At 39.9% G+C, this 13955-nt stretch overlaps 1 protein-coding gene across 1 annotated transcript in view; it reads left to right on the top strand.

Moving 5' to 3' along the window:
- The window catches only part of LOC139765027 (ankyrin repeat domain-containing protein 13D), a 128382-nt gene that overhangs the window by 53456 nt on the left and 60971 nt on the right, over positions 1 to 13955 (top strand). The window contains exon 8 of the mRNA XM_071692103.1: positions 9564 to 9703. Coding sequence (XP_071548204.1) covers positions 9564 to 9703 — 140 coding nt within the window. The remainder of the gene's footprint in view (positions 1 to 9563; positions 9704 to 13955) is intronic.

Here is a 13955-nt window from a genome sequence, read left to right as displayed (position 1 = left end):
ATAACCCGTAACCCGTAGGTACAGAAAGAAAGTCTGTTTTTCGAAAAATCTGTATATAGTGTGGGATACAGCTAAGTTCAAAAGTGTCTTGTGGAGTGAGGAGTCCATGTTTTCTGTTACAGGTGGCCATGGCTGTTGCATGTATAGGTGACCAGGCTGTGATCCATTTGACCACAAGTACATTGCATGTGCTGTAGAGTTCCCTTCCTCACTTATGGTATGGTGTTGTTTTAGTCCACCTTTTCTTGTGACAGGTGGCCATGGCGAGTGCTTGGAAAGGTGGCCTCAAGTACATTGCAAGTACTGTGAAGATCACTTCTTCACTTATGGTATGGGGTTGTTTCAGTTATTATGGTGTTGGGGACCTTTTAGTGTTACTAAAGAATGAAACTACAAAAAGACATAGTTACCTCGAGCTGCTGTGTGACCATCTTCCAGATTTGTTTAAAAAGTTCAAGGCCGAATTGTTCGTGCAGGGTGGGGCTTCCTGCCACACTGCCAAACTAGTGACTCATTGGCTAAAGGGCTGTGGAATGGGCTTTTTTGGTGACTGGCCTGGGAATTCACCAGGTTTGAATCCAGTGGAAAGCTCATAGGAGTTTATGAAAATGAAATTAAATAACAGGAATGTTTCATTGCTATCTGAGCTGGAGGTACTGATTCAGTGACAGTTTTTTCAAGGAGTATATAAAGAAGAAAGAGAAACTGGTAAAGTACTACTTAGTAGTTTTCATGATTATATTTGATTTTTATCCCTGATGTTTGTGCTGCAGCCCCTCTTGCCAGTTATATATGCATTACACATAATAGCTCATCATCTGTTTCCTGGTGCTACCTCACTGACACAGGGCAGCGATCGGGTGTGAGGGAGAAGAGGAGAATGTATATGTTATCATGTTTACTTTTCAATCATGCCTTTGTTCTCTCCCCATGGGGCTGGGTGGTATTGGGAATGGATGACAGTGAGCAGTTGTGAATTTGTACATGTGAAAAAATGTGTATGTGTAGGTATGTGAATATTTGTATATGTATTGCAAAAGGTCACAGTGGTGTGCCTGATCTAGTATATGCAAAAGAACAAGAACATGAAAGAGTAAGTTCCCAAGTGCACTTTCGTGTAATGATCACATCGTTGGGAGATACCAGAATGAGATAAAAGACATAGAACAGTAAGTTGATGTACAAGGAAGAGACATAGCTAAGAAACCATTGGTAAATAGGCATTACCAGATAGTGGTGTTTGGGTTTGGCAACATGCTTATCTTAAAATTTTTATCATATGGTCAAGAAAGGGAATTGTTCACAAATTTTGCCTACAATAAAGCTGCTCAGTCTGTATAGACCTTCACTGATATTAATGTTAATATTCTTTGTGTATTTGATTATAGAAGATTCAGTGATATTTCTCGTAAAAGAGTTACAGTTATTAACTAAAATGGCATTACACCAGTCAGTACAATATGTCATAATTTTTGATATGATTAAACAAAGCAGTTGATTCTTTTCCTTTTAAGAAGTGAATAGAATAGTCTTCAAAGGAAACTGAACTGTAAGTTAGACCATCTCATCAAAAACAGTGATTGGACTAAGTACACAAACCATTCCTCTATGATGAACCTGTCTAACAACTGGACTAGGATTCTTTTTGTGCCTTAGGCTATGTTATAGGTTTTGTTTGCTCTGACAAAGAAGTTAACTGTGTTGACATTGCAATATCATTTTGTAATTTAGAAAAGTATTGTGAATTATCTGATGATGACGTTAACATTTGTAAAGGTTAAGTGTATGCCAGTTTGTCAAAACCAGTGGTTCCATATTGTTCAAAAGGGTTCATTAGTGCCATTAACAATTTGAAAAAAAGATGATTATATACATAATACTAAAGCAGATAAAGCAGTTGTGATTATGGACAAAGTTAATCATTTATCAAAAATTATCTTTTATGTGATGATACAATATACTTTAAACTCAGTAGAAATCCCCTAGAAGCAGTTAATTCTCACTTGATGAATAACAAATTGTTGTTGAAAGGTAATGATTCTCTCATCAAAAGATTTTCATCATTGTCCTCTTCACTGCCATATATGTTTGGACATCAAAATATAAGCCAAACTTTTTAGCATGACCCTATGAATTCAGAGGACTCCATCACATATAGATTATCAAAATGGTTAGTTTCTTTATTAAGTCCACTAGTGGGTAAGATACCAAATTCTAATATCATGAACAGTGTAGATTTAGTTAAACTTAATAACCTCCATGTTGATTTTCATTTCAAACTTAAGTTTTGATGTTTCATCCTTGCTCACAAAAGTTCCAGTTAGTGACCTCTTAGAATATTTGATTGTTGTCCTGCATGATATTTATTTACCTGTTTCAAACACTGTTTTTATTGAATTGATAAAATTGTGTATAAAAGACTGTGTATTTTGATTTAATGGAGAATATATATATATCTACATGTGTGTAAATATTTAAAAATGTTTAAAAAAACGGATATGTTTGAAGGAATAGTTATTCCAACTGTATTATATGGTTGCGAAACATGGGCTATGGATAGGGTTATACAGAGGAGGGTGGATGCGTTGGAAATGAAATGTTTGAGGACAGTATGTGGTGTGAGGTGGTTCGATCGATTAAGTAATGAAAAGGTAAGAGAGATGTATGGAAATACAGGAAAAAATGACAAAGAGGATGTATGTGTGAGGTGCAGGGAACAAGAAGAAGTGGGAGACCAAATTGGTGGTGGAAGGATGGAGTGAAAAAGCTTTTGAGCAATTGGGGCCTGATCATACAGGAGGGTGAGAGACTTGCAAGGAACAGAGTGAGTTGGAATGATGTGGCATACTGGGGTCGACGTGCTGTCAGTGGACTGAATCAGGACATGTGAAGCATCTTGGGTAAACCATGGAAAAGTCTGTGCTATATATATATATATATATATATATATATATATATATATATATATATATATATATATATATATCCCTGGGGATAGGGGATTAAGAATACTTCCCACGTATTCCCTGCGTGTCGTAGAAGGCGACTAAAAGGGGAGGGAGCGGGGGGCTGGAAATCCTCCCCTCTCGTTTTTTTTTTTTTTTTTTCCAAAAGAAGGAACAGAGAATTGGGCCAGGTGAGGGTATTCCCTCAAAGGCCCAGTCCTCTGTTCTTAACGCTACCTCGCTAATGCGGGAAATGGCGAATAGTTTGAAAGAAAAGAAAGAAAAGAATATATATATATATATATATATATATATATATATATATATATATATATATATATATATATATATTTTCTTTTTTTTTTTTTTTTTGCCGCTGTCTCCCGCGTTTGCGAGGTAGCGCAAGGAAACAGACGAAAGAAATGGCCCAACCCCCCCCATACACATGTATATACATACGTCCAGACACGCAAATATACATACCTACACAGCTTTCCATGGCTTACCCCAGACGCTTCACATGCCTTGATTCAATCCACTGACAGCACGTCAACCCCGGTATACCACATCGCTCCAATTCACTCTATTCCTTGCCCTCCTTTCACCCTCCTGCATGTTCAGGCCCCGATCACACAAAATCTTTTTCACTCCGTCTTTCCACCTCCAATTTGGTCTCCCTCTTCTCCTTGTTCCCTCCACCTCCGACACATATATCCTCTTGGTCAATCTTTCCTCACTCATTCTCTCCATGTGCCCAAACCATTTCAAAACACCCTCTTCTGCTCTCTCAACCACGCTCTTTTTATTTCCACACATCTCTCTTACCCTTACATTACTTACTCGGTCAAACCACCTCACACCACATATTGTCCTCAAACATCTCATTTCCAGCACATCCACCCTCCTGCGCACAACTCTATCCATAGGCATCGCAACCATACAACATTGTTGGAACCACTATTCCTTCAAACATAGCCATTTTTGCTCTCAGAGATAATGTTCTCGACTTCCACACATTCTTCAAGGCTCCCAGGATTTTCGTCCCCTCCCCCACCCTATGATTCACTTCCGCTTCCATGGTTCCATCCACTGCCAGATCCACTCCCAGATATCTAAAACACTTTACTTCCTCCAGTTTTTCTCTATTCAAACTTACCTCCCAATTGACTTGACCCTCAACCCTACTGTACCTAATAACCTTGCTCTTATTCACATTTATTCTTAACTTTCTTCTTTCACACACTTAACCAAACTCAGTCACCAGCTTCTGCAGTTTCTCACATGAATCAGCCACCAGCACTGTATCATCAGCGAACAACAACTGACTCACTTCCCAGGCTCTCTCATCCCCAACAGACTTCATACTTGCCCCTCTTTCCAAAACTCTTGCATTCACCTCCCTAACAACCCCATCCATAAACAAATTAAACAACCATGGAGACATCACACACCCCTGCCGCAAACCTACATTCACTGAGAACCAATCACTTTCCTCTCTTCCTACACGTACACATGCCTTACATCCTCAATAAAAACTTTTCACTGCTTGTAACAACTTGCCTCCCACACCATATATTCTTAGTACCTTCCACAAAGCATCTCTATCAACTCTATCATATGCCTTCTCCAGATCCATAAATGCTACATACAAATCCATTTGCTTTTCTAAGTATTTCTTGCATACATTCTTCAAAGCAAACACCTGATCCACACATCCTCTACCACTTCTGAAACCACACTGCTCTTCCCCAATCTGATGCTCTGTACATGCCTTCACCCTCTCAATCAATACCCTCCCATATAATTTACCAGGAATACTCAACAAACTTATACCTCTGTAATTTGAGCACTCACACTTATCCCCTTTGTCTTTGTACAATGGCACTATGCACGCATTCCGCCAATCCTCAGGCACCTCACCATGAATCATACATACATTAAATAACCTTACCAACCAGTCAACAATACAGTCACCCCCTTTTTTAATAAATTCCATATATATATATATATATTTTTTTTTTTTTTTTTTTTTTATACTTTGTCGCTGTCTCCCGCGTTTGCGAGGTAGCGCAAGGAAACAGACGAAAGAAATGGCCCAACCCCCCCCCCCCATACACATGTACATACACACGTCCACACACGCAAATATACATACCTACACAGCTTTCCATGGTTTACCCCAGACGCTTCACATGCCTTGCTTCAATCCACTGACAGCACGTCAACCCCTGTATACCACATGACTCCAATTCACTCTATTTCTTGCCCTCCTTTCACCCTCCTGCATGTTCAGGCCCCGATCACACAAAATCTTTTTCACTCCATCTTTCCACCTCCAATTTGGTCTCCCTCTTCTCCTCGTTCCCTCCACCTCCGACACATATATCCTCTTGGTCAATCTCTCCTCACTCATTCTCTCCATGTGCCCAAACCATTTCAAAACACCCTCTTCTGCTCTCTCAACCACGCTCTTTTTATTTCCACACATCTCTCTTACCCTTACGTTACTTACTCGATCAAACCACCTCACACCACACATTGTCCTCAAACATCTCATTTCCAGCACATCCATCCTCCTGCGCACATCTCTATCCATAGCCCACGCCTCGCAACCATACAACATTGTTGGAACCACTATTCCCTCAAACATACCCATTTTTGCTTTCCGAGATAATGTTCTCGACTTCCACACATTTTTCAAGGCTCCCAAAATTTTCGCCCCCTCCCCCACCCTATGATCCACTTCCGCTTCCATGGTTCCATCCGCTGACAGATCCACTCCCAGATATCTAAAACACTTCACTTCCTCCAGTTTTTCTCCATTCAAACTCACCTCCCAATTGACTTGACCCTCACCCCTACTGTACCTAATAACCTTGCTCTTATTCACATTTACTCTCAACTTTCTTCTTCCACACACTTTACCAAACTCAGTCACCAGCTTCTGCAGTTTCTCACATGAATCAGCCACCAGCGCTGTATCATCAGCGAACAACAACTGACTCACTTCCCAAGCTCTCCCATCCCCAACAGACTTCATACTTGCCCCTCTTTCCAAAACTCTTGCATTTACCTCCCTAACAACCCCATCCATAAACAAATTAAACAACCAGATAAGAATATAAAAAAGTATAAAAGCATCATGTAGGGTCAACTATATATATATTTGGACGATTTTTGCAGGGAAAAAATGCAATTGAGTGGGAGATGTATAAAAGAAAGAGACAGGAGGTCAAGAGAAAGGTGCAAGAGGTGAAAAAAAGGGCAAATGAGAGTTGGGGTGAGAGAGTATCATTAAATTTTGGGGAGAAGAAAAAGATGTTCTGGAAGGAGGTAAATAAAGTGCGTAAGACAATGGAGCAAATGGGAACTTCAGTGAAGGGCGCAAATGGGGAGGTGATAACAAGTAGTGGTGATGTGAGAAGGAGATGGAGTGAGTATTTTGAAGGTTTGTTGAATGTGTTTGATGATAGAGTGGCAGATATAGGGTGTTTTGGTCGAGGTGGTGTGCAAAGTGAGAGGGTTAGGGAAAATGATTTGGTAAACAGAGAAGAGGTAGTGAAAGCTTTGCGGAAGATGAAAGCCGGCAAGGCAGCAGGTTTGGATGGTATTGCAGTGGACTTTATTAAAAAAGGGGGTGACTGTATTGTTGACTGGTTGGTAAGGTTATTTAATGTATGTATGACTCATGGTGAGGTGCCTGAGGATTGGCGGAATGCGTGCATAGTGCCATTGTACAAAGGCAAAGGGGATAAGAGTGAGTGCTCAAATTACAGAGGTATAAGTTTGTTGAGTATTCCTGGTAAATTATATGGGAGGGTATTGATTGAGAGGGTGAAGGCATATACAGAGCATCAGATTGGGGAAGAGCAGTGTGGTTTCAGAAGTGGTAGAGGATGTGTGGATCAGGTGTTTGCTTTGAAGAATGTATGTGAGAAATACTTAGAAAAGCAAATGGCTTTGTATGTAGCATTTATGGATCTGGAGAAGGCATATGATAGAGTTGATAGAGATGCTCTGTGGAAGGTATTAAGAATATATGGTGTGGGAGGAAAGTTGTTAGAAGCAGTGAAAAGTTTTTATCGAGGATGTAAGGCATGTGTACGTGTAGGAAGAGAGGAAAGTGATTGGTTCTCAGTGAATGTAGGTTTGCGGCAGGGGTGTGTGATGTCTCCATGGTTGTTTAATTTGTTTATGGATGGGGTTGTTAGGGAGGTAAATGCAAGAGTTTTGGAAAGAGGGGCAAGTATGAAGTCTGTTGGGGATGAGAGAGCTTGGGAAGTGAGTCAGTTGTTGTTCGCTGATGATACAGCGCTGGTGGCTGATTCATGTGAGAAACTGCAGAAGCTGGTGACTGAGTTTGGTAAAGTGTGTGGAAGAAGAAAGTTAAGAGTAAATGTGAATAAGAGCAAGGTTATTAGGTACAGTAGGGTTGAGGGTCAAGTCAATTGGGAGGTGAGTTTGAATGAAGAAAAACTGGAGGAAGTGAAGTGTTTTAGATATCTGGGAGTGGATCTGGCAGCGGATGGAACCATGGAAGCGGAAGTGGATCATAGGGTGGGGGAGGGGGCGAAAATTCTGGGAGCCTTGAAGAATGTGTGGAAGTCGAGAACATTATCTCGGAAAGCAAAAATGGGTATGTTTGAAGGAATAGTGGTTCCAACAATGTTGTATGGTTGCGAGGCGTGGGCTATGGATAGAGTTATGCGCAGAAGGGTGGATGTGCTGGAAATGAGATGTTTGAGGACAATGTGTGGTGTGAGGTGGTTTGATCGAGTGAGTAATGTAAGGGTAAGAGAGATGTGTGGAAATAAAAAGAGCGTGGTTGAGAGAGCAGAAGAGGGTGTTTTGAAGTGGTTTGGGCACATGGAGAGAATGAGTGAGGAAAGATTGACCAAGAGGATATATGTGTCGGAGGTGGAGGGAACAAGGAGAAGAGGGATACCAAATTGGAGGTGGAAAGATGGAGTGAAAAAGATTTTGTGTGATCGGGGCCTGAACATGCAGGAGGGTGAAAGGAGGGCAAGGAATAGAGTAAATTGGAGCGATGTGGTATACTGGGGTTGACGTGCTGTCAGTGGATTGAATCAAGGCATGTGAAGCGTCTGGGGTAACCCATGGAAAGCTGTGTAGGTATGTATATTTGCGTGTGTGGACGTATGTATATACATGTGTATGGGGGGGGGGTTGGGCCATTTCTTTCGTGTTTTTTTTTTTTTTTTTTTTTTTTTTTCAAAAGAAGGAACAGAGAATTGGGCCAGGTGAGGGTATTCCCTCAAAGGCCCAGTCCTCTGTTCTTAACGCTACCTCGCTAATGCGGGAAATGGCGAACAGTTTGAAAGAAAAAGATATATATATATATATATATATATATATATATATATATATATATATATATATATATATATGTGTGTGTGTGTGTGTGTTTGTTATCCCTGGGGATAGGGGAGAAAGAATGCTTCCCACGTATTCCCTGCGTGTTGTAGAAGGCGACTAAAAGGGAAGGGAGCGGAGGGCAGGAAATCCTCCCCTCTTTTTTTTTTTTTTAATTTTCCGAAGGAAGGAACAGAGAAGGGGGCCAGGTGAGGATATTCCCTCAAAGGCCCAGTCCTCTGTTCTTAACGCTACCTCGCTAATGCGGGAAATGGCGAATAGTATGAAAGAAAGAAATATATATTTGTGTGTGTGTGTGTTTGTATGAGTGGATAGGCCATTCTTCATCTGTTTTCTAATGCGGGAAACAGCGATTATGTATAATATTGATAATGTTATACATAAATGCCCATACACCACATATTGAGGACAATATGTGGTGTAAGGCGATTTAATCAAGTAAGTAATGAAAGGTTAGGAGAGATATGGGGTAATAAAAAGTGTGGTTGAGAGCAGAAGAGGGTGTGTTGAAATGGTTTGGACATATGGAGAGAATAAGTGAGGAAAGGTTGATAAAAACGATGTATGTGTCATAAGTAGAGGGAACAAGGAGAAGTGGGACACCAAATTGGAGATGAAGGGATGAAGTGAAAAAGATTATGAGTAACTGTGGCCAGAACATGCAAAAGGATGAAAGATGTGCTTGGAATAAAGTAAATTGGAACGATGTCGTACACTGGGGTCGATGTTCCATCAGTGGACTGAACCAAGGCATGTGAAACATCCAGGGTAAAACAGGGAAAGGTCTGTAGGGCCTTGATGTGGATTGGGAGTTGTGGTTTCAGTGCATAACACATGACAGCTTCTGCAGGGTAATGGTTTGGTTTGTGTTTAGTTAATGATGTTGCTCTGCAGGTAGCAGACATTCAGCAGTATGTTGTTGATAACTGACTTTTAGAGAAGAGTGAAACTTTCATGTCAGGGGATGTTTTGTAATTTTGTCTCTTGTTAATTCATAGTATTAGATATGATTTCTTATTGGGTTGTCATCTTCTTGCCCCTTGTAAGCCAAATCAACATTTGTTAGTTATGTCTGTCTTTAAGAAAAATTTTCTCATTCAGGTTGATTAATCTGCTCCTGCTTTTTATTACAAAAGGAAGAGTGAATTACTGGCAGAATTTTTTTTCTATAATTACTTTAATAGTATACCATATGTGCTTATAACATCTTATCTTTTTTTCCAGGTGTACATGGAATCTATGCGTACCTTGCCACCTGACCAGGCGCAGTCATACATGCAACCTCATCCTGGCATGTTGTCACAGAGGTTGACCAGTCCCATAGCTATAACATATATTGACACAGAAAAAATAAGCTTTGAAAGGCAGGTATATTCTTATGAATGTTATTGCCCTTGCATAACTGCATTCATTGATGACAAATGTAGTTGCTCCTCCATCATATTGACATGGTAATTTTACAAATACCTACAGCAAAAGAAATTGACTCTTATTTGTATTCCTTTCATTTAGTGTTATCATAGTTCGCAGTAGGCATTGTAAGTGGTAGAACGGAAGGCATCATAATCTTAATTACTAGATCATAGTGCTGACTCCTGAGTACCATATTCTTAATTTGAAGTATGTTTTCTGAAGGTGGGAGTAACTCTGCCTGAAGGGTTGGTGTTCACCTCTCAAATTTTGTATAACCCATCCAAGTTTTTCATAACTATTAAACTGGTGCCTGGTTTTTATTTCTTTTTTAGTGAAAACCAGAACTGTACTGTGCCAGAGCTTTGTTAACCCAAAGCTTTCTTTATTAGCCATCTCTCATTTTCCTGACTGATGACCTATATTTATACATTTGCACCTCATCTTCTTTTTCTAGATCCTATAGGCATAAATTCATATTTGATAGTAAAGGATTAAAATGTTACATGATATTCAGAAATGAATAGTCCATTGATGAGTATTCACCATGCAAGGTAGCCAGTTGTCAGTTGTACATAGGCTAATACATCATACTCTCTCCCATCCAGCACAAACCATGTGTTATCCATGAACGTTTCAGTTTTAGGAGAGATTGTTTTACCATACTGTAAAAACTTTTTTTTGAGTTTTCTGGACCCTCAATAGCTAAACAGGTTCCTTTGAGATTGTTTTAAGGTTTCTCCTCATTATGAAGTTGTTCATAGTGTAGCAAAAAACAAATTGAAATAGTTGTGGTCATCTAATGTCCGTGCAGCTCTTCTCATACTTATAACAATGATAAATATATCATTTTTCTCAATTAAAGAAATATGATGTTATAAAGAAATTAGTAAGACATCCCCAGTATCTCTATAAAGTGCTGATGCTGCCATTTAGACCGGCATTATATGCTCTACACTTTTTGGAAATGTGACAATGGATCTCTTTGCTTTCTCCCGCAGAAATGGATTTTAACATAAAGGAGAAAGATGCAAAGTGAGGAATGTCCATACAGAAGAGTTTGGAAGGAAAATATATGTGCATATATGGAGATTGAGAATCCAACTTGTGTCAAGAAGTTGGGTATTAACATCTTACTGAAGACAAGGCATATTTTTGTTATGAAACTGGGAAGTGGTACTGGCAAAGAGTTTGTGAAAAAGAGATGGAAAGAGTATTTTGAAGGGATTTTTAATGTGTCAGATGACTATTGTGGACAGGATGTGTTTGGAACAAATTGAGTTGTCCTGACCAGTGGTTTTGTGAAAAGAGAGAAGGTAGAGGAAGCCTTGAATATGAAACATGGCAAAACAGCAGAAGTGGATGGATTTTGAATTGAGATTTTAAAGAAAGGTGGTGACAGTTTCATTGTTTGAGTACTCAGGCTATCATTTGTATGGCCCAAGGTGAGATGCTTGAGGATTTGCTAAATATTTGTTAAGTGCCCTTTCAAGAAGGCACTGGAGACAAATATGAACCTTTCAATTAAAGAGGTGTAAGCATGTTGAATATGCTTGGTAAGGTGCATGGAAAAGTGGTGGTTGAAAGGGTGGTGGCATGCACATATTATCTGTTTGGGGAGAAGCAGTGTAAATCCAGGAGTGGTTGAGGATGTGTTGATCTGGTGTTTGCTTAAAATATTTGTGTTGGAAATACTTAGGGGAAGAGGGTGAATTGTATGTGGCATTTATGGAAATGGAGAAAGCATATGATGCATTGGCAGAGATGCCTTGTAGATGGTTTTACAAATATTTGGGTTAAATGGGAGTATGGGAATCATTAGTTTTTTCAGATGCAATTGGGTTGATTTGGAATGCATAGCTAACATGGTTAGGACTCTGCTGATCAACCGTGCACCATATGAATTTTAGATTAAAAGTTTTGACAAGGATGATGGTATTTTCCATATTGAATTGATAAATAGTTAGTTTTGACTCAGGATTTCATACTTATTAAACTGCAAATTTGCATACATTGTCTTTCAGTGTTTTTTTTTTGTCATTCTTTTTGACATTTTTGTGACTGTTTTGCTTCACTCTTTGTATTCTTTGGGTAGCATATTTTCTAGACTCCTTAAGTTTCTGTCTTCAGGATGTATGGTTTATGGTTATTGAGAGGTGTTCATATACTCATAAATGAAAGGATGAAGGCAAGAAAAGAGCTGTAAGGAACTCCAGCATTGTTCAGATAATAGATTCAGACTATGGTTTCTGTTGTTGGATAGAATAGATTAGTTGAGGGTCACCTGAGGGAATATTCGCTTGATTGTTTCATGGTATTCCCCTTATCCCAGAGCCCTTTTCAGGATATAGATTTGAAGTGCTTTCTTGCTGTTCATATCCTAGTTTGTGCTGTGCATTCACTTTTTCATTTGCATTTGACTTGTGACATTTCCTAGCACTGTATGTATTTTTTTTTGTCATGGTGACTTAGCTTTTGTATATATTTATATTTTATTTATTATACTTTGTCGCTGTCTCCCGCGTTAGCGAGGTAGCGTAAGGAAACAGACAGAAGAATGGCCCAACCCACCCACATACACATGTATATACATACATATCCACACACGCACATATGCATACCTATACATTCCAACGTATACATATGTATACATACACAGACATATACATATATGCACATGTACATAATTCATAATTGCTGCCTTAATTCATTCCCATCGCCACGCCGCCACACATGAAATGACAACCCCCTTCCCCTGCATGCGCGCGAGGTAGCGCTAGGAAAAGACAACAAAGGCCACATTTGTTTACACTCAGTCTCTAGCTGTTATGTATAATGCACCGAAACCACACCTCCCTTTCCACATCCAGGGCCCACAAAACTTTCCATGGTTTACCCAAGACGCATCACATGCCCTGGTTCAATCCATTGACAGCACGTCGACCCCGGTATACCACATCGTTCCAATTTACTCTATTCCTTGCACGCCTTTCACCCTCCTGCATAATCAGGCCCCGATCGCTCAAAATCTTTCTCTCCATCTTTCCACCTCCAATTTGGTCTCCCACTCCTTGTTCCCTCCACCTCTGACACATACGTATATCCTCTTTGTCAATCTTTTCTCACTCATTCTTTCCATGTGACCAACCCATTTCAAAACACCCTCTTCTGCTCTCTCAACCACACTCTTTTTATTACCACACATCTCTCTTACCCTTTCATTTCTTACTTGATCAAACCACCTTACACCACATATTGTCCTCAAACATCTCATTTCCAACACATCCACCCTCCTCACAACTCTATCCATAGCCCATGCCTCCCCATATAACATTGTTGGAACCACTATTCCTTCAAACATACCATTTTTTGCTTTCCGGAATAATGTTCTCGCCTTCCACACATTTTTCAACGCTCCCAGAACTTTTGCCCCCTCCCCCACCCTGTGACTCACTTCCGCTGCCAAATCCACTCCCAGATATCTAAAACACTTCACTTCCAGTTTTTCTCCATTCAAACTTACCTCCCAGTTGACTTGTCGCTCAACCCCACTGTACCTAATAACCTTGCTCTTATTCACATTTACTCTCAGTTTTCTTCTTTCACACACTTTACCAAACTCAGTCACCAACGTCTGCAGTTTCTCACCTGAATTAGCCACTAGCGCTGTATCACCAGCAAACAACAACTGACTCACTTCCTAAGCTCTCTCATCCACAACAGACTGCATACTTGCCCCTCTCTCCAAAACTCTTGCATTCACCTCCCTAACAACCCTATCCATATACAAATTAAACAACCATGGAGACATCATGCACCCCTGCCGCAAACCGACATTCACTAAGAACGGATCACTTACCTCTCTTCCTACTTGTACACATGCCTTACATCCTTGATGAAAACTTTTCACTGCTTCTAACAACTTGTCTCCCACATCATATATTCTTAATACCTTCCACTTTATCATATGCCTTCTGTAGATCCATAAATGCTGCATACAAATCCATTTGCTTTTCTAAGTATTTCTCACGTATATTCTTCAAAGCAAACACCTGATCCACACATCCTCTACCACTTCTGAAACCACACTGCTCTTCCCCAATCTGATGCTCTGTACATGCTTTCACCCTCTCAATCAATACCATCCCATTTAATTTCCCAGGAATACTCAACAAACTTATACCTCTGTAATTTGAGCATTCACCT

The sequence above is a fragment of the Panulirus ornatus genome, chromosome 52 (genome assembly GCF_036320965.1).
Source record: "Panulirus ornatus isolate Po-2019 chromosome 52, ASM3632096v1, whole genome shotgun sequence".
NCBI lineage: Eukaryota > Metazoa > Arthropoda > Malacostraca > Decapoda > Palinuridae > Panulirus > Panulirus ornatus.
This window is presented reverse-complemented; position numbering and strand designations above follow the sequence as displayed.